Consider the following 24869-nt stretch of genomic DNA (forward strand, 5'->3'; position numbering starts at 1 on the left):
ACTTCCCCTCCTGGAGTCCTTCTTTCCCCTTATTTTATGATTACCATGCTTCACTGCCTCTGTTTGATGTCGTGAGTCTGATTTTTTACCATGGAATGGAAAGTCGTGGGCAGCCCTGTCTGGGGCGTGTTTTGGTCCCTCACCGGGGCCAGGCTGGTACCTCTGACCCCAGGGGTTTGCCCAGCGTAGGTGGAGCAGCACAAAGCTCCTTTAAAAAGTCTTTTTTTTGGTGTTATTCTGTTTTCTTCAGTTTTGCTAATCTGAATTCCAAGCTGTTTCCTAAAGCTGTTGTTCGTTGGGAAGTGGAGACGTTATCCAAATGAGAATATCCACAGGTTGGAAGGGAACAGCTACACACGCTTGAAATAATCTTTGAGCTTCCCTGATACTGGAGCCATCTGCCAAAGCTCAGCTCCGTCAGCTCCCTGGGGATGGTTGAACTCCTCCCTGGCTTTGATTTTTAGATGAATCTTGCTTGAACCTTCTTCTGTCTCTGTTAACTCTCCATCTGTCTCCCTTGCTTGACATGCTGTATCCAAGACTGTTCCTGGTGTTTCCAGACCTCTCCCTGGCCTGACAGGGGAACAAAGGCTTCTCTTCAGTGGGAATGTGTGTTCTGGGAAGGGGTGGACTCAGGAGGCATAAGAGGTGACAGCCCTGAATTATTCATTTCATGAAGGACTCGGAAAAATTGATTATTCCCTTCTTCAGAACATTGGGACAAGGAGTTCATGCAATGAAATTAGAGCAACAAATGGAGCTCAAGTGGAAGGCAGGGCTGCTCCGTGGACTGCCAGGCAGGGTTCATTCCTGCAGGAAGCCATTTGTCACGGTGCTGGGCTCTGGAGAGGGCTGGATACCTTCCTGCAGCTAAGGATGTTCCGTGTGGGAGATGGGACTAATCCGATCCCATGTGCCAGGCTGGGAGTGAGCAGGGGCACGAGAGCATTTGTCACCCTGAGCCAGCCTCACTCCTCCATGTGCCAGGGATGCCACAGGTTTGTGCTCTCCCTTGGCTCTCCAGGATGGGCTCAGCAGTCTCAGGTGTTTGCCAATAAAACACTGACCTGAGCCTTTCCTGGGATTTCATATTCCTGGGAATACCTTTGCTTGTGTTGGGCTGGCTCCCAGGGTAGCCTGGTGCCAGTGTAAAGAGCTTAAAGCTTTGATAAAGGGCTTTTCCTGGGCAGAAACTCTGGCCTAGGAAGGATTTTGTATTCGGAGAGCAAATCTTTGGACATTGTCGTATCTTTGGGCAAAGTGCCCGAGCGTGTGAGGGGAGAGGGAGCGTGTGAGGTGAGGGATGGCAGGGAAACGCTTCTGAGCTTGTTCACATGGTGTAAACAGGAGAGGAGGGAATATCCTGCAGGAGCAAGGAGCATGTGCAGGGCTGGGCTGGGAATGCTGCTCCCGGGATCAGCAGCTGTCAGAGCCGCTGCCGAGGACTCGCTGCAGCTTCTGCTGCTGCAGGAATTTGCAGCATCGTTCCAAACCATGCAGGCAGCCAACTGCTCCCGGCCCCACGCTGGTGCTTAAAGCTGGAATTCTGCAGCCTGTCCTGCTGCCTCCCGGGGAACACCCTGAACCTTCGGCAGCTGGAGCTGGGGATGCTCTGCTGAGCTGCCCCACAGGTCCCTTCCCCAGGATAACCCTTCCCATGCTGCAGCTGCAGCCAGACGCGTGCTCTGCAACCTTCAAACGCCTGGAACACATTTTGTGGTTTTTCTGATTGGCAGCTTCTGGAATCAGTAGGCAATCAGCAGGGAAACTGCTTTATGGTTTTTCTGGAGGGTTTTTGAGCAGTGGTTTAAGCCAAAACGCCTTTCTGTGTGTGTGTGTGTATGTATATATTTAAGCAATACTGTGTTAGCATTTTCTAGCATTTTCTCTCTTTTTCATCCTCCACAATAAGACTGTTTCCTAGGGTTTGAGAATGCCCTGTTGCTGGTGTGGTTTCTTAGCTGTCAAACCCAACCTTCCAGGAGCTCTTTCTTCCCAGGACTGTGTCAGGATCCCAGGGAATAGAGGTGTGTGACCTTGCCCTGATGTTTTAGTGCAAATCTTTTCAGACCTGAGGTGTTGTGCTGGGGCTGCTGTAAAAAATGTGCATTCCAGCAAATCTCTTAAGGCTGTAGAGAGTTGCTGAGCTCAGGGCTCTGCCTCTTACCTTCCATAGGGTTTGTATCCTTCACTTCTCCCAGGACAGGGATGTCTCCCAAGCCCCCTGTAATGGAGCTGGCTCTGAAGGAGAGTTTAGGGCCAGGAAACACGCCTGCATTATGCAGTAAGGAATGGGAAAGGTTAATCTTTCATTCTTGTTGTGTACAAATGACTTGGGATGTTTGTAGCTCACCAGTGGGATTTGATAACTTTATTATCCAAATAATAAGATTTACAAATTAACTGTCTAATTAGCAACCTGGGAAAGCTGCTGCTCGTGCTGGGGTTTCTGAACTGACAAAGACATGGGCTTAAACTGCTGAAGTGTGATGACAGCAGGAGGGCACGGCAGTGGAAAGATCTATGCAGCCTCCTCATATCCATTGGGCAGGTCACGTTTAGGAGCTGAGACAGGATTGCTGACATGAGATCCTGCTCCTGATTCATTCTCTTGGCCCTGTTTTCCTTTTGCGTAGATGGAGCACTCACCTAAGCATGTGGGAAGTGTTCCAGTGGATCCTTCTGAGGCTTGTGGAGCTTCCTTTGAAGTAGTAGATGCAAAGCCCCCACCACTGCCATGGGCAGAGAGCTCAGGTTTGCCTTGGATGTGTAGGGGAGTGTTCTGCTGGCCCATCTTCCAATGGATTATCCTTACCATAGATTAGAATCACAGAATCCTGGAATGATTTGAGTGGGAAGGGACCTTAAAGCTCATCTAGTCCCACCTCTGGCACAGGCAGGGACACCTTCCACTATCCCAGGTTGTTCCAAGCCCTGCCCAACTTGGCCTTGGACACTTCCAGGGATGGCCTTTAAGGTCCCTTCCAACCCAAACCATTCCATCATAAGTTCTGCTCTGTGGGACTCTGGTATCCTCTGTGGAGCTGGAATGATCCCAGCTCCATTGGGAAGCTCCCTCCACAGCCCAGCCTCTGGCAGCAGCGCCCACCCTCCGCCAGCACCTGTGCTCGGGGTGTCATGGAGCTTACTGAGTTTGTACACACACTTCAGGAGAAATCCCTGCTAATAGAGTTCTAATTTCTTCTTTCCTGCTTCCCAGATGCTTCTGTCTCCATATACAAATGACAGAAATGGTGAGCAACGCTTTCAAGAAAATGTTTGTTTGTTTGACTCAGAAAAGCAAGTGAGAGGTCCTGCAAGGAGAGAGTTCTTGGCAGCTGTTCTGTCTCTAAAACCTTCTGGGTTTGTTTTTTTTCACAATGGAAAATGTGAAAAGAAAAACAAATTTACAGCTGGATGTAGCAGGGCACAAAGAGGGGATTGTGAGGATCATGGCCAATGTCACTTGCCTTTTCCTTGTTCCTTAGGAGAAGTCCCATATTGCTGCAACTGGAACCTGCTCCATTCTTGCACAGCTCAGTTTGATTCCTGTGCTCTGTCTCCAAACCTCAGTCCCTGCCCCTCATCTTTCACAGGCTTTCATTCAGCGTAGCTACAGCTCTTGGGAAAAGGATGTGGTAGATAGGAGAGCCCTGAGGCAGAGCAGAGTGTGGTGCCCAGGCTTCCCTCAGAATCAGAACTTGTTCCATTTGCTCCATTCCTGCCTGGGCTCCCTTTGGGCCCCTTGGAGGTGAGGTCTCATCCTGTGGGACGGGGCATGGGATGGATGCTTGGAGCTGAGCATCTCTGGAGCGTAGTGTGGATGCAGAGCATGGGTGGACCCAGGCCAGACCTGGCACCCAGGAGGTGACAGAGGTGACATGGGCTGCGAGGTGGTGCCACTGTTCCCCAGACCTGGGGAGCCCCAGCAGTGCTGCCACCTCCAGCTGCAGGGTCAGAGGGGCTGAGACCCTTGGAGGAGGATCTGGCCCATCAATTGAAGTTATCAACAGTGACAAATGATTCTTTAAGATCTGTCACTGAAGGTGAGGTGCTTATTTGGCATTTGGGGAAAAAATCAGCCTTGAAATACAGTGCTTTGTCTGCACAAACTGCAGAAATAGTGCTGGCAACTTCAGACTGGCATGTGCTGAAAGGGTTTGGTGGTTTAGGGGGTGGGGGTTTAGCTCTGGATACTTCTGCCTGGAAGTCTGGGCAGTGGCATGTCGGGATTGATTTCCCTGTGCCGTTCCCAGAAGGGCAATGCTGTCATTGACGTGTGTGAGGGGAGGAAGATGTGCGTGTCTTCTGGTCTGGCAAACGGAGGCTGGGGAGATGCTGAAGAAAAGCAGAGCTGTGGGAGGAAAATTGCCCACCTGTTCCCTTCAGTACAATCTTCCATTTTTGGCCACATGCACTTTTCAGCTCAGATACCCGCGAACGCCAGATTCTCCCTCTTTTTATTCCCGGCGGTGACCTCAGAGCGTGTGCCGCGAGTGACAATGAGCTCAGAGGAACAGAAGTGTTCCCAGCCCTCCTCTGACGTTCACTCAACACTTTGTTCTGCTGAGTTTTACCAAAATGCCTGGTCTGGTTGGGGATGTTCCATAAGGTTTAAAAATCTGCCACAGGTTTGCTTAAAAAACCTCCTGGGACTGCTCGGAAATCCAACGTAACCGTGGTTTGTTTTGTTAACTCTTGGCTCTCGTGGTGCCAATCCTGTGCCATGCCCCTGACCCTGTCCCTGTGTTCTCTTTGCAGTTTGCTGCTTTGTGGTGCACAAGCGGTGCCATGAGTTCGTCACCTTCTCCTGCCCTGGTGCCGACAAGGGCCCTGCCTCGGATGTAAGTACAGCCCTGGGCACAGCAGGGCCGGGGGCTCACTGGGCTTCACAGCACTTGGAGAAGATGCTCCTCCAGCTTCCTTTGCTGAGGGCATGCCTGGGTTGTTGTTTCACAGGCATCTCTAATTTATGGGATGGTTTAGGTAGGAAAAGCCACTATGATTGAGTCTAAGATCACCATTCCCCAGCACTTCCAAGGTCACTGCTACCCCACATCCCCACGTGCCACACCCACATGGCTTTTAAATCCCTTCAGGGATGGGGATTCCATAGTTCTGGGGACTCTCATACATTTCTGTGATACCTAAAACACTCAAAGTACCCAATAACTTGTGCTCAGCAGAGCAGAGGGAATATGTGGGGAGGTAGAGGTTTCCCTTTGGGGCTGAGCCTGCAGCCTTGCCCCAATGTCCTTCTATCCCTTGTGCCAGAAAACCACCCAAACGCTTGCTGGCTAAGTCCCCATCCTTATTTCCCCGAGGATTTTCTTTCCTGGTGGATCCCCTGGCTTGGGGGCAGCAGAGCTGGGCTCCCCAGCCCGGCTCTGCCAGCGCCATTCAGGTCCGTCTGGCAGGTTCTGTGTTTTACCGTGGAAACTGGCTAATTTGGGGAACTGCTGGGAGAGAGGAGCTCAAATTGGGGAAACGACAGAGCACCACAACTCTCACCCTTAAAAATAGAAGTGGTGGGAGCAGGCGGCGTAACAGGCTGCGGAAGGTGGAGGCTAAACACGCATTGTCGGTCGCCCTCCCAAAATGGGGCTGTGCCCTGTGACGGGGAGAGAGGGTGCTTGGGGAGGGATGAGGCTCTCAGGGGGCATCAGCAGTTGGCGAGGTTTGTTCTGGGCTCGGGTGGTGGCTGTCCCCCACTCATGAGCTGTGGTGTCTGTGCAGCCTCCACAGAGCAGCTTCGGCACCGACGGCTCTTCCTCCACCCCCGGTGCAGCAAACCCAGGAGGAGGTGGCAGGGTGGCACTGCTGTCGCCCACAGGACAGAAGCCCCTGAGGGCTTCCTGTGCCGGGGACAAGCAGGGACTGCCAGGGGAGGCGTGGGCAGGAGCTGCTGCCTGCCTGGGGAGAGGCTTGCCTGGGATACTGGGAGCATCCCTCTTCCATCTCCGGTGCCTGTGGCACTATCGGGATCTGTGCAGGGGAGCAGTGGTGTCTGTGTGTGTGTGCACAGCGCTGTCCCAGTGCCCTGGCCCGGAGCGGGTCACTGGAGGGGATGGAGCTGCAGGAGAGGGATGTGATTGATGGCTTTGAACTCCTCAGCTTCCGACATGTCTCTGCCCTTCTTCCGGGCAGTTTCACCCCCTGCTGCCGCCGCTGCTGAAACAGGGCAAGGAGAGCTGAGAAGGCACGAAAAGATGAGGGAATGGTGGTGGGGGGGTGATCCGTTCCCTGAGGGTCGAGCCTGGCCACCCAGGCAGTGCAGGTGTCCGTGTCCCTCTGTGGGATGTGGCCGAGCTCTGTCCCCGCGTGTGCTGCGCTCCCTCCGTGGAAAGCCAGCGGTGCCGGGGGTTTTACAGCCCTTTGCTGTGACGTGATGTGGCACTGCGAGGTACCCTCTGGCCGTGTGACTGCAGCTCTGACACTCACACTTTGTTCTCTGTCATCTCAAACACGCGCAGACAGAGGCAGCGGGGCCCCGGCGCGTCGCACGCTGTGACCCGCTTCGGGCTGTGGGAGGTGAATGTCACCCATCCGGATCCACCTGCTTTGATAGGCATTGAGCTCCTTGAGCGTGCCGAGGTGGAATCTCGCTTGTAAGGCTTTAGGTGCAGTGTGAGGGGGAAGGAGCTGGTGGCTGAGCAGAGCCCCAGCTCCCGCGCCAGCTGAGCGGGTGCCGGCGAGGGGACACCGGCCCACGGCTGTGGGTGGCCCTGGGAGCGGCCGGGTGGGTGCCCGGGGAGGCAGAAATGCTGAAATCCCTTCACCTTGCTCGAGGCAGATGAGGCTTGGCAGCGGGCAGGGCCGGGATGCAGCTGCCTGCCTGTGCTGGCCCTGCCACAGCCCCGTGCAGCTCCTGGACGGCAGCGGGTGGCTGCAGGTGCCGGGGGACGCTCCACCTGTCCCCGCAGAGCTTTGGCTGGGGGAACACACACAGGACGTTTTGCCTTCCCTCCCACCAGACCTGCCCGAGCTGTGGCACACAAGGACAGCGAGGGGCCCTCGGGCAGCCAGGTCCCAGCTGGTCTCTGCGGCAGCTCTGGGTGACTGTGGGCAGCTTCTGCCTGGGAAGGGAAGGGTCTAAATAAAATTGTCACAAATTTAACAGACCCCACTCGATACCAGGGCTGGTGTAAAGGCCCTTGGTCACATTCCCTGTCACTCACTGTTATCCCTGGGGGAGCATCAGCAGCATGGCACAGGCAGCAGACAGGTAACAGCTGCCCAGCACTGTCAATTAATCTTTTAATACTTAACTTCTGGAAATGAAGAGGGAATGTAGTTCTTGGGACTAAAGCAGGGAGAAAATGGCCCTTTTATAGCGCTTTTTTTTTCTTTCTTTTTTTTCCCTTTTTTTTCCTTTCTTTTTTTTCTTTTTTTTTTCTCTTTAGCAAAGGGCACCAGAGCCCCTCTGGTCTCTCCCCTGCCCCTCTGACATGGGGGTGTCACTGGGGGATGCAGGCAGGGCAAGCTTCCCTCCTCTTGCACTCTTACAGCAGCATAATTATATCTATAATATATCATATTTATAATTATATAATCATATAATCCTTAAGGAGCTTTGAATCAGGAGAGGAAGAGCTCCTTCAACATACAGTAATGCCTTATTGGCTTCAGGAATGAGCCGGGGACAGGGGCTTTGCTTTGAATGATGGAAAGCTGGAGTTTCCCTCTGCTCCATGGTTGCTGATAACCATGGTGTGAATCCAGAGCCACCTGCACTGGTGGCAGATCTGGTGGCATCAGCCTGTGCTGGTTACAAGGATGTGTTTTTGCAGTTGGTGCAGCAAGCTGGGAACTCTTCCACAAATACGGATCTCCAGTGAATCCTGCAGAAAGAAGGAGTTTAATTTATTGCATGTGTCAAACCTCACAGTGGGCTCATCCTTACAATGGGCCAGTGGTTCTGCTGAGCTGGAGAGGGAAGGGAGCTGTGCAGGGAGCTCAGCAGTGCAGGGATGCTGCAGCCTGGGCTGGGGCTTTGATGCCAGCTGGGATCCCAGAGCTGCTTTTTCCTGTGGTCTAGACCTGGAGCCCAGGGAAAAAAAAATCTGTTAAAAGAAAAATATCTTCTAACTTAGCTCCTTGATCTCTGTGTCTTCATAACGCTGGAGAATTGAGGGAGAAAATCAGTTTGCATCTGTGTAGTGCTTATGGTCTATCTGAATGTTTACATTTTAACAACTGGGTGATTCTGATTACTGAACTAAAACTCTTCAGCTGGAAGTTCAGGGTGTGCTGAAGTGCTGTAGGGGATGGAGGTTGGTGCATGCAGAGACAACCCGGGGGGAGCTGGTGTTGCACGCTTGGGGAGCAGAGCAGAATCCCTGGAGACCAGTGAAATGTCAGAGTCTCTGTCACTGTTGAGTGCTCCCACTTTGGGGTGTTTCTGTTTGATCTGGTTGTGTTTGAACCTCCTTGAGGAGAGTGAGAGTGTGGCTGTGTGTTTAACCTTGCCAAGCTTTCTGCACAGGAGCCTTCCATCTGGGAGAGAGGACAATTACACATGATAGTGTCTCCAAGCAGGAAAAAATGAAAGATTAATTGCTTCTTGCAGCAGGGAATAAAGGTGTAGCTGGAACCGCTGGTGCTGCAGACACAGAGCTGTTTGTGCTACCCTGGTCTGTAGGCATGGCAGAACTTTGGATCCACATTGATGTCCTGTCTGCCTGGGGCCTGTCCCAGCATTCCTGAAGGGAGAACTGGTGAGGTACTCTGTAGGGGCTGGCAGCCCAAACCCCCCTCCCTGTCCAGTTCTGCTGTTCCCCATTCCCAGCTCTGGCATTCCTGGCTCTCCTGTTGGCAGGAGGCAAAGCTGGTGTGACCACTGGGCTGGAGTGTGTGACCCACAGCGAGTGTCTGTCTGACCCACAGCCAGTGTCTGTCTGACCCACAGCAAGGTCTCCAGGACCCAGAGTCAGTCTGTGTAATGTATTCCAGTTGGCAAACCTAATTATAGCTGGAGCTATTAGTAGAATGCATAATTATTTAAATTGTAGACAAAATAATCATTAAAATGACCTTCTTTGCATGATCCTGTTAAAGGTCATCTAATCAGGATGTGTTCATAAATATCAGAGTTGCTCTGGGAAGGTAACGGGCCAGTGTAGCTACATTTCAATTTTGCATGTAATTTGTCCCCGTTTGTGCTTGGGGAGAGGATTTCAGGAAGAATTTCAGGAAGAATTTCTTCATGGAAAGGGTTCCATGCTGTGCCCCAGGCCCCCTCTCGCCGAGGTGCTGCCTCTGAGCGCAGGACCCCGATCCCTCCTCACAGCTCCTGTTCTTCTGGGCTGCCCTGGCCGGTGCTTTGGCAAATCTTCACAACCTTCCTGTAACTTGCTGCTTTCTGTTGTCCTGCTAATTAACTTCTCCAGCACTCGTGCTGTGCCATCTGCCCCTGGAGCGAGGGCACCTGCTCGCTGCTCCGCCGGCAGCCGCTGACAGTTCCCGTGGGATGAAGATGTCTCTGCCTTGCTCCCTCCCAGCACCTTCTGGTGCTTCCCCGGCCCCGCCGGAGCCCGGCTCTTTCTCCTGCCAGGCTGCCATGGCTTCAGCCCTGTGATTGAGCAGCTTTTCTCTCATTGTCTCAGGAGTGGGAGGGGGTATCTGGTGACCCCAGCTCAGATGCAGCTGCTGGCTGAAGGAGGGGCTGGAGCAGCTGGATGAGTCCGTGCCCTTCCCATGGCTCTGCAGTCCCAGGGCTGGAGCTGAGCTGGGTTTGTCCCTCACTGGGAAGGTGATGAGGTGGGTGGTGCAGCCTGTGCCCACCCGGGTGGCACCAGTGGAGAGCCTGTAGGAGGGAGGTGTTTTGGAGGTCTCTGTGCTGTTCCAGCACCTGGAGGCTGCAGGGAAGGTGCTGTGGGAGCCCCCCTCTCCTGGAGGTGCAATAGAATGACTCTCAAAGCATGTGTGAGTTACCAAACGTGTCTGAAGGATGTTGAGATGCAAATGCTGCTCTGGGAGAGCAGCTGAGCTTGGCTTTTTTCTGCTGCTCAGAAAAAGAGAGTGTTTTATTTGGTGTTGGCAGCAGCAGCCAGAGAAGAACAACCGTCATCCATATCCCTCTGCAGTTGTCTGACGAGAGGATGAGATCTTTTGTCAATAAAAATGTATTTACTTGCTGGGAGCTGCCAGGGGCAGGCTGTGTTTGACACAGGAGCAGCCCCAGCGCGGTGCCGGTGCCCGTGGCCGTGTCTGCTGCTGGTCCTTCCCCAGGAGCTGCCTCCTCCTGCTGCCTCCATCCCGCTGCCCACACAGCCCCTGTGCCTTTGGGCCCTGTGCTCTGGGAGCTTGTCTGGGGCTGGAACGCTGTAAACTACAGAAAAATAGTTCTGGTGTCACTCACTGGTGCAGCAATGTCCAAGTGCTTTCAGAGTGTAACAGGCTTGGGCAGGCTGCTGAGGAGAGAGTGGCAGAAAAGATGCTGCAGAATCATGGAATCACAGACTGGATTCAGTTGGCAGGGACTGGAAAGGCCACCAAGTTCCAACCCCTGCTTGAGCCCCAAACAGGACCTGTGTTGCTCTCGTGTGTAACCTCCTCTGAGTGCTGTCTGTGTGATTTATTGTGGCTCTTCTCATTGACACAAACACCCATCACTCTCACTCCCTTGTTCCTGAACGTCCTTGCATGGTTTTTGCAGGGACGTGGAGCTGTTTCTCACCAAAGGTGTTTTCCCAGCCCTGTGCAGGCAGGTGGGGAGATGCAGGAGGTGCATGGCCAGGGCAGCAGCTCCCAGGCAGGACTGGTCCCTGTCTCTGGTGGATGCCGTTGTCTCCAGTTCATCTTCCCCTCTCCCACATCCTGCTGTCTGTAAGAACCACTTGGCACAGTGGCAGGATGCCACCTGGAGCAGTCACACTGCCACCCCTGACTCAGCCTCTTGCAATCCATGCTTTCCCTGGAAGGGATGATGGACCACTTCTGTCTGCTGTGGCTTGTTCCCTGCATACCGAGGGGATTTTCCACACGGGAAATGTGGGACTCAAATGCAAGATTTTGGGTGTATGTCCCTGCCAGGGTTTGTTGAGTGCAGGCAGTAAGCTGTGGCTGTGTTGTATTTGCTGTTATGCTGTTTAAATCACTATGAAATTCACTTTAAAATGGTCTCTTCACATGAACTGTGCTAATTCTTCTTCAGAGAGAGAATTTAAAGCTTTCTTTGCAATGAGACAGGGAAAGCAGCAGCCTCTAATCTGGAAACAAAGCTCTGTGTTCTGTCAAATGCAGCAAATGTCAGTGCAGAGGTTTCAAACACCCTTGGCTGTCGGTGTGGGTCTAGCTGCCCCTTCCCAAGGCTCTGCTGCAGGAGATTTGGAGTTCCAGTGCTCTGGGAGGCTGGTGGCAGGGGCACCTTCCACTATCCCAGGCTGCTCCAAGCCCCATCCAACCTGGCCTTCGACACTCCCAGGGATCCAGGGGCAGCCACAGCTTCTGTGGGCACCCTGTGCCAGGGCCTCCCCACCCTCACAGGGAGGAACTTTTTTCTTACTTACACAAGGAAACAGGAGAAACTTGAAATGCAGTTATTCAGGGTCAAGGATGGGATTCATGTCAGACCAGTAACCTGCTGTCGAATTGGGGAGCAGAAGCCAGGTGGGCTCTGCCACCTTTGCTGGATCAGTGCCTGCTGCTCAAAGCCACAGCAGCTGCTCGCCTTCCCTGGCTCCCACCCCAGTCCCTGCTCCAGGCGTGCGTCCCTCAGTGCAGAGGATGCTGGCTTTGTGGCAGCACTGGCTGGGAAGGGAAGGGCAGAGCCTCGCCATGTACTGGCTCTCCTCATGGCATTTTCCAGCTCTGCTCCAAAGAAAGCTGTTCCTGCCCCGTTCTTCAGGCTGGCTCAGCGCTGGTGGGGGAGGAGAAGAGGTTTTTCTTTTATTGGCAAACTTCTTTTTAACCATTCTTGTTTTAAGTCTCAGCATCTGCATACGCAGTGTTCTCGTCAGTCCTGTCTCCGTGGTACAAAAATAGTCTCTTTGTACAGCGACTTCAGCCTTGCTCAAAAATGATCCCCAGAACTGCCAGTTTCTGGCTCTTTCTAAGGCTTTGGTCAAGGTGACACAAGCCACTCTCCACCAGAGCCCAGCAGCTGTTCTCTGCAGGCCTGGCTGCTCCATCACCCTCCCAGCCTTTGGGCTTTGCCCCTCTGGGTATGGGTCTCTCTGGAGCAGGGGGTGGGAGCAGAAGGTGAATCCCCGCTCTGGGCAGGGGGTGCTGGTTTGGGGAACCCAGCCTGTTTTGCCACTTTGCTTTTCCAGCTCTGGCTTCTCGAACTCTGGGTTCCAGTGGGAATTCAACATCCTTCGCATGAAGTGGGAATTGTCTCCTTTTGCATAAAGCTTGTGGTTTTTATGAATGACTGAAGCTTTCACTTGCCTAAACAGGAATATCTGTTTCTGGAAGGGAACGCAGCAGCAGAGCGCTCGGGGGCGATCCCTCTCGTGTCACGCGCTGGCACGTGGCTTCTCCCAGAGCTGCCCCGCGTCCCCCGTCCTTGTCTCGCTGCTGAGGGAAGCTGGTGGTGGCTGATGCAGGGGGATACGGTGCCCAGGGGCTCTGCAGGATGCAGGACTGGGCAGCCAGAGACCTCCTCTCTCCCAGGACACTGGCAAGGGAATCAGGATCACAGCATGGTTTGGGTTGGAAGGAACCTTCCAGACCACCTCAAGGTTGAGCCCAGGCTGCCTCTTGGCTGCCTGCGCCAAGTTTCATGGGGAGAAACTCCCCCCGCCTCCTGTTCTAGCCTAAAATCCAGGCTGTCTTTTCTCTGCTGTCTTACAAATGTCTGAGGAATGCAAAAGGCTTTCAGACGTACAGAGTCATGGACAGAACTGGCTACTTGTCCAGAGGACAGGTTAATTGTGACCCCTTATCCCCTCAACCTTCCTTGTGCCATTGCTGGCAGAGGAGCTGCTAGCTGGAGCCATGCTAGGAGCTGTGTCTGGAAGCCGTTTCCTTGAGGTAAAATGTGAGATATTTCCAGTTTCAGTGCCTTGGCTGAAGCCTGCATCAATCCCTGGCACTGCACAGACCAAGTTAAAGGAAGCTCTGTTGGTTTTCCCCCTCCCGGGTGCCGTTGGGGTTATCTGTGGTACTGAGCAATAAAGCAGAATGTTGGTGATTAATGCAGCTGAAAGCTCCAATGCAACAGTGCTGGGAAATTAATTTCAGGGGGATGGAATGTATTGGCAGCGATGTTATAGCTCGCTTCTGATTCCACTCTTTATTTATTTACTGTGCTCGGAGTGCCCTGAAAAGGTGTCTTTGCTAATGCCCGGGCAGCTTTCCAGGCCATTAAAAAGCTGCTCAGCTCAAATGACGGAGCCGGGAGCTGAGCCTCATCCCTAACCCTTAAACAATTAACCTGAGATGAAATCAAGCTGCTCTGTGCCGGAACCTTCCCTCTTTCCTGTGCTGCTCCCAGGGGTGTGGAGCCCCAGCAGCCTCCTCTGCACAGCCCCACTGCTCCAGGCTCTCCCGAGCTCCCAGAACTGTCCTCTCTTGCATGGAAGATACCAAGAAGTGCCAAACCCTTGCTCTGCCTCAGTGCTTTGTTCCAGTGCTTGATTCTATCTCCGTGTTGAGTTGTTTCTTCTGGAAGTTTTCACTGGCACCGGTTGCCCAGAGAAGCTGTGGCTGCCCCTGGATCCCTGGAAGTGCCCAAGGCCAGGCTGGACAGGGCTTGGAGCAGCCTGGAATAGTGGAAGGTGTCCCTGCCCATGGCAGGGGATGGAACTGGACAGGCTTTAAGGTCGCTTCCCACCCAGACCATTCTGGGATTCCATGATTTGTTTGGCTCTAACTCCTGCTGACCCTTGCTGGAGCCCAGGAGTTTGCCTGGTGCCTGCACAAGGGATAAAGGGATAAACTGGGCTCTCCTGGGTCTGCATCCTCTGCTGCTGGGCAAAAATCTGCCCTTGCTTTTAAGAAAGCTCAAAATATTAAAGTATCCCCTAAGCAGCTTGAATGCCTGGGAGTGTGAGGGGAGGGCTGGCACCAGAGCACAGAGATGTTTCCTGGGCAGGCTTAATATAGATGGAATCATGGGTTTTTCCTGCTCTGCATGGAAGTTGGGCAGTGTCCAGCCCTTCTGTTGGTTCATACCTACCAATTTCACCTGGTGTTTTCCATGCTAAGACTGAGTTATTGAAAAACAGTAAATCCCCAGCCAAGCCAGTGCATTGCTTGTTCATTGTTATGGCAACACATATGAAGAGGAATAAAGCTGGATCCTGGAGGTTGTTGGAAAAGGTCCCCACGAGTCGGTGGCAGTTGACTGAAGTCCATTAGCAGCACCTCCGGAGCCAGCTGGCACTCGGAATGGGAAGAGCAGGGGTGCCTTGCCAACACTGGATGGAAGTTTATAATCTTTGTCCTTTATTTCCCTCCCAGGATCCCCGGAGCAAACACAAATTTAAAATCCACACGTACTCCAGCCCCACCTTCTGTGACCACTGCGGGTCGTTGCTGTACGGGCTCATTCACCAGGGGATGAAATGTGACAGTAAGTGACTGACGGGATGGGGGCTCTGGCTGCAGCACGGGGGCTCAGGCACCCCAAGTCCTGGGCTGCAGCCAAGAGCCTGTGCTCTCTGCCCCCGGTGTGGAGCTGCAGGGCTCTGAGTGCCCGAGGGGCACAAGTGGGCACCTTCTCACCCAGTGTGGGGAGCCCCAGGGCTGCTCCAGGGAGGGAGGAGGGAAAGGTGTTGGGATGGGGGGGAACCTCCCTGGATCCCTCTGCAGCAGCATCCCCCCACATCCCTTTCCACAGCACCCCCACAGTCCCCACTGCAGCAGCACCCCGCAAACACCCTCTCCAGAAGCACCCCCACAGCAGCATCCCCTGCAGCATCCTTGCAGTACCCGCCCTCCACATCCTCCCCTGCATCCCCCCGCGTCCCCCCGCAGCATCCTTGCAGCATCGTCCCTCCGCACGCCCGTTCTCCAGCACTGGCTCCGAGTGACACCCTGTGGCCGTGGCCGCGCGGTGCCGCCGCCTCCGGCGCTGCCAGCGGGGGAATTGCTGCGCAGGGAGGAGAAAACGGGGGGTGGAAGCAGAGGGAGAAGACGGAATCAGTAATTTTCCAAGTTAATCCTGTACGTTCCTATTTAAGGGGACTGGGACATGCAGCATGTGCCGGCGCTGGCGGCGGGAGCAGCGAGCTTGGCTGCTCCTTGCTCAGGGATAGGGAAGTTTGGCTGTTGTGGGAACAGCATATTCCTTAGAACTTGGGGCATCTTGCCAAGGGGAAGTGAACTGCTTTAAAATGTAAATACATATATATGTATCTTTATATATAGATAGATCTTTATACCTCTCTGTGTGTATACAGATACACAGGTAATTTCTAATTCCCCTGTTTGGCTCCTGGTGGATCCAGCTGAGCACTTGGCATTGCATCCAGGGGGTGAGGGAAGAGAAGTTTAATGAGTCAGCAGAACTCAAGTAGTTTAACAAGGGCCCAGAGCCCTGGGGTCTCTCAGGCAGGAGCCAGAGCTGCTGGCGGTGGGTCCCTGTGCCCAGGCTCTGCGGAGTCTCCAGCTGCCTTTGAAGGTCCATTTGCTGTGTGTTTATCCCAGAGTCCCTCACAACATCCCAGTTTAAATGGAGGACAGGTTGTCCCCGTCCCCTCCTCACAGCCCTGGCAGTGGTGACAGGGTGCTGACTGTCCCCTTCTGTCCCCCAGCCTGTATGATGAACGTGCACAAGCGCTGCGTGATGAACGTGCCCAGCCTGTGCGGGACGGACCACACGGAGCGCCGGGGCCGGATCTACATCCGGGCGGACATCGACAAGGACGTGCTCACCGTCGTAGGTACGTGCATGACAGGGGCTGCCCAGGGCGTGCAGTGGCTGCTGTCAGTGCCCAGGAGCCCTGGCAAGGGGGACAAGGCTTTGAGCCTTCTCCGGGCACACTCCGGCCCTCTGGCAAAGCCTGGCTGGGGCTCCAGGGCTCCATGTATTGCTGGCACTTCCAGTCACGGACTTTTCAAAGGGCTTTTTGAATGATGTAAAATTTCAGCGTCTGCAGGACCCTGGGAAGGGCGTGGTTTGTGGCAGAGAACAGGATTTTCCCATCTCTAGAGGCTTTTGCCACCTGGATTTTGAGTTCCCAGAAAATAATGCTTCCCCCGTGACCTATAAGCACCTCACAAAACATTAAGCCATGTTCTTGTGAAGCCTCTTGTCCCCAGTATGGGGACACCAGACCAAGATGTGACTCTGGGGGCTGGTGTCTTGTGAAGCAGCGCCAGCGGGGTCGGAGGCAGGGATTGCTGTCCGTGGGCACGGCAGTGACAGTCCCTGTGGGTTTGTCTGGTGCAGGCTGAGCCGTGTGGGGAAGGAGGCTCCTGCCCACGTGGGGTGACCAGGCAGCTCCGGGCGTTTCAGCTCCGCAGGGGCGGCTGAGCTGTCGCGGTTATTCCCGGATGAGTCAAAGCCAGGGGTGTGAAGTGCCTCCCCTGTGCCCACGCTGCCAGGGCTAGTGCCCCTGAGTGGGCCGGGGAGCCCGGGCTGGGACACCCATGGCAACACCGGATCCTTCTCCATCATCCCACTGCCCTTGGCTGGCTCTCCTGCAGGAGTCTGGTTTCTCACATCCTGTCACAGTCAGAGAAGCTGTGACATCCCCAGGGTTTGTTTCTGTGGGATGGGGTTGGCTCTGTGGGATCCCATAGTGCTCCTCACTGCTCTGATGGGTGCATGTCCCCTGAGGAGTGCCATCAGCAGTGTTCTCAGATAAAACACAAAATTGTTGAAAATGTTAATGAAAAATTGAAAAAAGTTGAGGAGGATTTTATAATTTATTTTTTTGTTTTATTCATCCTTAAAGGACAGCCTCAGTGAACGAGGCAGAACTATGTTTTCAGAAGTCCTGCTTCCCAGGCACCTTCCTGAAGGTTTGACTTACTGACTTTGGAGGTCTTTTCCAACCTGAATGATCCTGATTCCCTCCAGCCTCCATCAGATGCCAGCGGGGTGCAGAGCTCACCCTCCTGCTGGCACCACAGGCTCCCTGGCACCGTGTTCCCACCGCTCTGGAGGCAGGAGAAGCTCCCCAGGCCCGTTCTGTGCAGCTGGATTTTCATTTCTTCAGCTGGCTTTGAAAGGCTGTTTTATTTCTGGCCCCTTATGGAGGTGTTGGTGAAAACGTGTCAGCTGCTGGCTTTTCCAGAACGGAAGGGAAGCATGCTGAGCTCTCCAGCTCTGCCATGGAGCTGGCGGAGGAGTGGAAGTGCTTTGGGAGAGGAGAGCTGGGCACTGGGGAGCCCAGATGGCCTTCAAAGCACAAGTGGGCACCCAGCCCTTAGGAGATGGAGCCACCCAGTGCTGTGCTGGCACTGCAGAGGGACCACCTGGAGTCCTGGGGCAGCTCTGGGCCCCTCACGACAAGGAGGACACTGAGGGGCTAGAGCAGGTCCAGGGAAGGGAACAGGGCTGGGGAAGGGGCTGGAGCACCACGAGCTGCTGAGGGAGCTGGGAAAGGGGCTCAGCCTGGAGAAAAAGAGGCTCAGGGGGGACCTTGTGGCTCTGCACAACTCCCTGACAGGAGGGGGCAGCCGGGGGGTTCGGGCTCTGCTCCCAGGGAACAGGGACAGGAGCAGAGGGAACGGCCTCAGGCTGTGCCAGGGGAGGTTCAGGTTGGGTATTGGGGAAATTCCTTCATGGAAATACAGGTGGAGTCCCCATCCCTGCAGGGATTTAAAAGCCGTGTGGATGTGGCACTTGAGGACGTGGGGCACTGGTGGCTTTGGCAGGGCTGGACTGGATGACCCTAGAGGAATTCCCCGACCCCAGCAATGCCTGCAGGAGCTGCCCCGGCTGCGCTGCGGGGGCACGGCGGGGGAGGCAGCGGGCGGGGGCAGAGCCAGGCTGCCTCTGAGCAGATTGCTGGTGGGAAATGCCCTTTACACGTTTCCGCAGGAGCCCCAGCGTGGGGCGGGCAGGGGCTGGGTTTCTGTCGAGGACGGGAGGGGCAGCCCCGGAGCCTGGCGGGGGTGGGAGGCAGCGCTGGCCGGGGCTGAGCCCACCTTTGGTCCCGCTGCTCGGGAAAACGGGGCTGCTGTGATGGGGGAGAGCTTCTCGCTGTCTCACCAGCTGGGGGACCCTTGCCCAGGAATTTCGGGAGCTTTCCCGTGGCCAGAGCATCCCATCTGTGACGTGAGGAAGGTGCCCGGCGCAGGCAGGAGCGGGCAGGGCCGGGCCGGTGCCTGCAGGCGGCAGCACGGGCACGGCCAACTCCTCTTGGATTTTCCTCTTCGAGCTGACAAATTGAACAGGGATTTGCCGTATGCTCTTCAGCTCTGTGCTTTTTTCTTTTCTTACTCTGATTTTTTCCCTTTTCTTTGTAAAGCCGATCGTTCACTCCCGATGGCAAAACCAGATTTTTATAGAATCATTGAATCCTGGAATGATTTGGATTGGAAGGGACCTTAAAACTCATCTCTGAAGCTCATGTGCAGAGACACCTTTGACTAGACCAGGTTGCTCCAAGCTCCACCCGGCCTGGCCTTGGACACTTCCAGGGATCCAGGGGCAGCCACAGCTGCTCTGGGCACCCTGTGCCAGGGCCTCCCCACCCTCACAGGGAAGGATTCCTTCCCAATATTTAGAATGTGGATGTGTCTCTGAGCCCCTGGTGCAGGAGGCAGGCGTGCAGCAGGCAGGGCATTGCCTGGCTGGTGTGGGACAGGAGCAAATGCACATTCACAGTCCATGTCCTGCTCTGGGCTTTGAACAAGTGTCTTACTAGTGGGAAAAAGCTGCGGAACAAAGTAGGAGATCACAGCAAATTAACGTGGCATCGAGGCATTGTGCAGTTCTGCTTCCGTAACAGCAAAGCTTCCAGTGCAGATTATGCTGAGCCTGTTGTATTAAGGGCCATGAATATTTGCATCTGGAAAATGGAGGGTGGGGAGGATGTGAAGGCTGGGAGTCCATTAAAGCCATTGCTGCTCCGGGGTGGGAGCTGCATGAAGGACTCTGCACATGGCTCCTCTCCAGAGCCGGCTCTTCCTACCACGTTCCGGTGGGAGCTGCATCCATTGTGTGTCAGAGCACCCCACTGCTCCTGCATCTCTCCTCTCAGGGGAGCGGTGGGGTAGAGGGAGAAGGTCTAAAAGGTACCAAGTTTAAAAGGGATTAAGAGGCTGCACTGAAGGGTTTATGCTGTGGGGTCAGGGTGTGTGTGGGCAATCTCCAGTGTGGCCTTTGCCTGTGTGTGTGCAGCAGAGGGTGCCCTGTGCTCCTGCAAGGGCTGCCTGACAGGACCATCTCGGGTTCCCTCTTGTCCCTCGGGAATGTTGGCCACGTGTCGATGTTCCCAGTGGTTCCTGCACAGCTGAACCCCCCTGGCAGCCCTGGGCCCACGGTGCCAGCTGAGCCCCCGGCACTCCTGGCAGTGCCTGCCGGGACCGGAGCTTCCCTATTTACCGACCTGATGAGGGAAAACAGTGACCAAAACTGAAACCAATTATGCCGTGATTAAATAAACGAGCTGGAAGTGTGTTAATTAATAATCACCGGCCCAGGCAGATGCAGCCATAATGAGTCCTGTGCCTTTTCCATTGTATGAACATGTGCAAATATATTCTTATCAGAGCATTAATTAAAAGTTTTAACTCAAAAGGGTGTTAATCCGACTGCCGGATGCTGGCTGGGATGGGGCTGCTCCTGGCTGGGGATGTTGGTGCTGCTGCAGGGAGGAAGATGAGTGCTGCAGGTCAGCCTGAGGGCCCTCCCCTCCCCAAAATCCCATCCAAGACCTGTGGAATCAAGGGCCAGTAGAGGTGATGGGCTGGGCCAAGGGGGTGGAGCTCTGACCTCTCCTTGCAGGGAGCCAGGCTTTGGAAGGGTTTTTTGCAGATCCATAGAATCCTGGAGTGGTTTGTTTTAAAGACCATCCAGCTCCAAGCCCTTGCCATGGGCAGGGACACCTTCCATTAGACCAGGTTTCTCCAAGCCCTTGAACCCTTCCAGGGATGTGACAGCCAGTTTCCCTGGGCAACCTGTGGCAGTGCCTTTTCCTTTGGAGGGCAGTGGGAACAGAACTTCCTGCACTGAATACGCTCCGTGGCCCTGCGTGCTCCGAGAGGAGGGGACAGGATGTGACAGCCCATGGCAGCTGCCTGGAGAGCAGGGTAGTAGTGGGTTTGTTGTGGGCTTTTTTTTAATTTCACATCAAAGTGAACCCCGTGTGGCATATTTAGGAAATCACTTTCTGGGGTTCGTTTATCCAGCGTATTAACCTTGCCTTTCCTTGAAACCCTGGGAGCTGGGGAAGGGGCCTTGCCCTGCTCTCACAGCCACAGTGAGCTCCTGGCCATGACCTCCGTGCTCCCCAAGCTGCCTGGAGAGCCCATGCTCCCTCCTGCTTTGGGCGTGTGGCAGACTGATGCTGCTTCCCACGTTTTCCATTGGAGATGTGGGTGTCTCTTCCCAAGCCTGCTCCACGGTTACGGCTGCCAGAGTAACTCAGAGATGTTGTCTGAACTGTTATTGAGAAGCTATTGCAAATTTTGCAGAATAAATTATTCAAATATCATTCACCCACCTCTGCCTGCCCTGGCCCTGCAAGGCAGAGTGGGTGACATCTCCTTACTGTGGCAGTGGAGCAGTGTCCCCACTGCCACGGGAATTGTGTAGAGGAGGAGGGCACTGCCAGCACTGCCTCCTTAAACCCCCTAGTCCAGAGATGTCCAGGACTTACCAGCATCTCATCCTGACCATGGTCTGAGCCCACAGTGGCATCTCCTTGGCCAGACTTGGTGCCCTGAGTGATTTAGGACTTGCTTTAAATGGGATCATAATATTCTTACTCATCACTGTTAATAATGATGTTACTGCTTCTTAATGATGCACAAAACTGTCAGGATATGAGAGATGTAAAACTATTTTACATCAAATTTAACTGTCAAATAAATGCCATAAATGTTGGCGAGGAGCACATCTCCCCTGCCGTGAGATATCGCTGCTGCGCCGCTCCAGGTTTTTATTTTTCCTTCACTTAATTGTTGATTTCTGCTTGAAAAGTCAGGAAGTTTCTTAAGGTCAAGCAGAAGCATTTTGGTTTTTTTAAATGAATAGATAAAATTATTCCCATTAATGAAATTTTGAGGTCTGCACGCTGAGATAATAACATGAGGTAATCAAATCTCATGCTTCAGGGCATAAACTGATTAACTGCGAGGGCCAGGAACGGCTTCTCCTGTTCCTTAAAGAAGCGAAGGGCAGCCTGATAAACAACAGAGGGTTGTTCATTAGTCTCCAGAGGATGTTGTGTTGGCTGTTGGGACAATGAAACACAGAGCAGAGTCGGAGCTGGTTCCGTGTGACATCATTCTGTGTCTCCTCCCAGTGAGGGGACACCGGCCATGTGAGAGCCCAGCGACCTCTTCCAGCCCTGGGCTCGTTCTGCTGCTCACATGGGGGGTCCTCGGGTGTTTCTGCTGACCCTGGGGCAGGTGAAGGGTGAGGTCACCAGCGAGGACCATCCCACTCCCCTGCCCCAGTGCTGCTGGTCGGTGCCCAGTCCTGTGAGTGGCACTGGGCTATCCTCCCCTTCCCCGTGCTGCAAGTGGGCAGGGGCACTGAAAGCACATTTTCATGATCATTTTAAAGCCGGGAAGATGATAAGAGGCAGTAAGAGCCCAGGGTGGGTGCGTGGAGAGGCCCCAGTTCAGTAGGGCACTGGGAGCATCATTCCCCATGCCATGGCAGTGCCAGGGGTGCAGAGGGAGCCCCAGAGTGGTGGCACTGGATGGGCTTTAAGGTCCCTTCCAACCCAAACCATTAGAGGATTCGATGATTCTATGACAGCATCCCCGGTGTGGTCCCTTGTGCCAGTGTCGGGGATGAAGTCATTCCCTCCCTGCTGCAGGGGCAGGAGGTGGCTGTGGCTGTGCCTCCTCCCAGGGGTGTGGGGAGCACAGAGCTGCAGGATGGATGGGACAGCCGGCGGCTCCCGGCAGGCTCACACCTCTCCCTGTCTCACAAGCTGCTGTCAGAGCTGTCACGTTTGATAAATGAGCTTGTTTATAAATGCAGAGTTGAATTTTGGCTACGAGTGTGATTCCGTGGAGCTGGAAATTGGACAGTGCTTCAGGAGGACAGCAATAGATGGCAGATTTTGGGGCATTAATTCGCTTTTCAAAACTCCCTAGTTCCCAACCTCATCAGAAATTCCTTGAGTGAGTTGGGAACTGGGCAATTGGTTTTACTCTTCTGACTCTGAAAGCACCTTCTGACATCCTGTGGTGCTGCACACACACCTGGAGCTCTCCTCCTCCTCCTGGGATTAGGGGGTGAAGCTGAGTGCTCCGTGAGCCTCACAGCAGAGCTGCTGGTGGGACCTGCTAGGATTTCAGGCTGTTCCTGACATGGCAGGACCCTCTGTGCCGGATCCCTGGGCTTTGTGTAGACCTGGGGAGGCGGGTCTGCTCCGGGCTTCCTTGCAAACAGTTTTTCCCCAGGTTATGGCTCGGCTCCATCCTGACCCATCGGACTTCCCATCTCTGTTGTCTCTGCTCAGGCTGAGGGGGAAGATAAGATCCTTCTCCTGGCAGTCAGACCCTTTTGGACTTAATCTGGGTGAAGAGACTCAGCTCAGCCTGGCTGTATTTAATTTGTCCAAGCTGCAATCCAATTACAAGCAGCTGAGTCACCTCAGGTTCACTCTTCCCACTCTGCTCCCGCTTCCCGGAGGAGACGCTGCGGCCCTGGAGCCAGGGCAGTGCTGCCCAGTGGGCAAGTGATGGTGCCCTGTGGGCATCCCCCAGCTCCCCAGGGCCATGGCAGCTGAGCCCGAGGGGCTCCAGGGGGAACCTGGGTGCTGGATGTGGCCGCTGCTGCTCCACTGCCTTTGGGTACCAGCTTCTACCCCGCTGCCACTGCGTTGCTGTTTCCACTCCTCGAGGAAAGCTCCATCCCCAGGCCCTCACAAATCAGTGCAATTCTGCTTCCCAAGGGGCAAGAGGAAACAAATCAGCTTTAAACTGCTTAAAACTGAGAGCAAACAACAAATCATCCTGTCAGAAAGTAAAAATAATCTCCTGAGTCGACCCTGCAGCCTCCCCCATCCAAGAGAGCTGTGTTTGCTCGGTGTTAATTATGTCGTTCCTCATGTAATGCCCATGTCTGCACAGATCCAGTTTAATTCTGCTTTTAATCACTATTTTCACACTTACTCTTGGCACACAGGGAAGTTGTCATTTGTTGGGTATTTTTATAGCTGGAATACTGAATTTAATTCTTTCTCTCTTCCCCAGTAAGAGATGCTAAAAACCTAGTTCCTATGGACCCTAATGGCTTGTCAGATCCCTACGTGAAGCTTAAACTAATCCCTGACCCCAAAAATGAAAGCAAACAGAAGACCAAAACTATCAAGTGCTCCCTGAATCCTGAGTGGAATGAGACATTTAAATTGTAAGTACAAGGAAAACATTTAAATTTGCAAAGTGAATTTTCTCACCACCAAGAATTAATGTGACTTTATTTGCTCTGATTTAATTATTCAGAGGCATTGAGCTGATTCAACTGAGAAATGATTCTTTTTGTTCTGTAAGTGGCACAGAAGCACTCAAACCTCTGCCCTAACCCCACTCAAAGCCGAGTGTGTCAGGGCAGGAACTCCATGCTCTGTGTGAATCGGATGTGCCTGGGAAATTAAATCTTGGAGACCTCAACAGGCCTTGAGGACCATCCCTTCCCTTTGAATTTGTGTCCTTGTGGAGCATAAGGGGACACGGTGGTGTGGGAACAGCTTCCAGGATAAAACCATCCCTTTTCTCTTCCTCTCTTCCAGCCAACTGAAAGAGGCAGACAAAGACAGGCGGTTGTCTGTGGAGATCTGGGACTGGGATCTGACCAGCAGGAATGATTTCATGGGCTCCTTGTCCTTTGGGATCTCTGAGCTGCAGAAGTCGGGAGTGGATGGATGGTGAGATGTGATTGTTTTATGAACACTGTGGGCACAAAGCAGCCCAGAGTGTTGTAGGTGGGAGGTGTGGCCGCCCCTCAGACCTTACCAGCTTCCTTCTGCTCTAGTCACCTGTCCCAGCTCTGTGGAAGGTGCTGCTCCACCTCTGAGGCTGGTGAGGGTCACTGGTGCCATGGGAGTTGTCTGTGTGGTGCCCAGAGGTGCCAGAGCAGTGTCTGAGTGCAAGGCATGGGCTGGCTTTGTGTGACCTCCTCCATGTCCTTGGGCTGGGGGCTTTGGGGGGTTTTTCCTTCCCAGGGGCACACACAGGTACCCAGGACTGCTCTGCCTGAAGGGCTGGTGCTCCCGTGGGGTCTCATTGTGGGGGCTTGGGGAGGAGCTGGCCCTGCCTGCCAGCATCTGCCAAACAGGCATTTTCCAGCATTTTCTGCTTGGATTCCCTCAGTTTCTGTACTGGAGAGACACCATGGTTTCCTCAGGTGTGTGGGAGAGCAGGGCTGCAAGGGGGTGCTGGGGGGTCCCCTCTGAGCTGTGACTCCTGGCTGGAGCTGGTGGGCTGTGGAGGGCACTGCTCAGAACAAGGAGGAGTTACAACGTGTGTGATTACTGCTGCTCGTTAGCACCAAGCCATGAACGCAGTGGGTCTGGAGCACCCCTGGATGGGTGTCTCCATTTCCGTTTTATCTCCCCCAGCAGGACACATGGTGCCTTATTTCCCTGGCTTTCCCCCAGGCACTGGTGCCTGAGAGCTGTGTTACCTGTCCATGGAGAGTGTAATAATTGAAAAGAGACACTAAATGTCCTTTGGAGACTAAACCCTGCATGTAATTAAGCTGCATTCCCAAGCTGAGTGAATACCCCAGACTGGGTTTTCCACCATGGAAGCTGGACATGTCTCCCTGAGAGCAGAGAATGGAG

The 24869-nt window shown here is 54.0% G+C and overlaps 1 protein-coding gene across 2 annotated transcripts in view; it reads left to right on the forward strand.

Moving 5' to 3' along the window:
• The window catches only part of PRKCB (protein kinase C beta), a 95376-nt gene that overhangs the window by 36509 nt on the left and 33998 nt on the right, over positions 1 to 24869 (forward strand). For both annotated transcript variants that reach the window (XM_039560341.1, XM_039560342.1), the window contains exons 3-7: positions 4762 to 4844; positions 14407 to 14518; positions 15702 to 15830; positions 23281 to 23437; positions 23817 to 23951. In XM_039560341.1, the coding sequence (XP_039416275.1) occupies positions 4762 to 4844; positions 14407 to 14518; positions 15702 to 15830; positions 23281 to 23437; positions 23817 to 23951 (616 nt within the window). The remainder of the gene's footprint in view (positions 1 to 4761; positions 4845 to 14406; positions 14519 to 15701; positions 15831 to 23280; positions 23438 to 23816; positions 23952 to 24869) is intronic.

Source organism: Corvus cornix, chromosome 14, assembly GCF_000738735.6.
Source record: "Corvus cornix cornix isolate S_Up_H32 chromosome 14, ASM73873v5, whole genome shotgun sequence".
Taxonomy (NCBI): domain Eukaryota; kingdom Metazoa; phylum Chordata; class Aves; order Passeriformes; family Corvidae; genus Corvus; species Corvus cornix.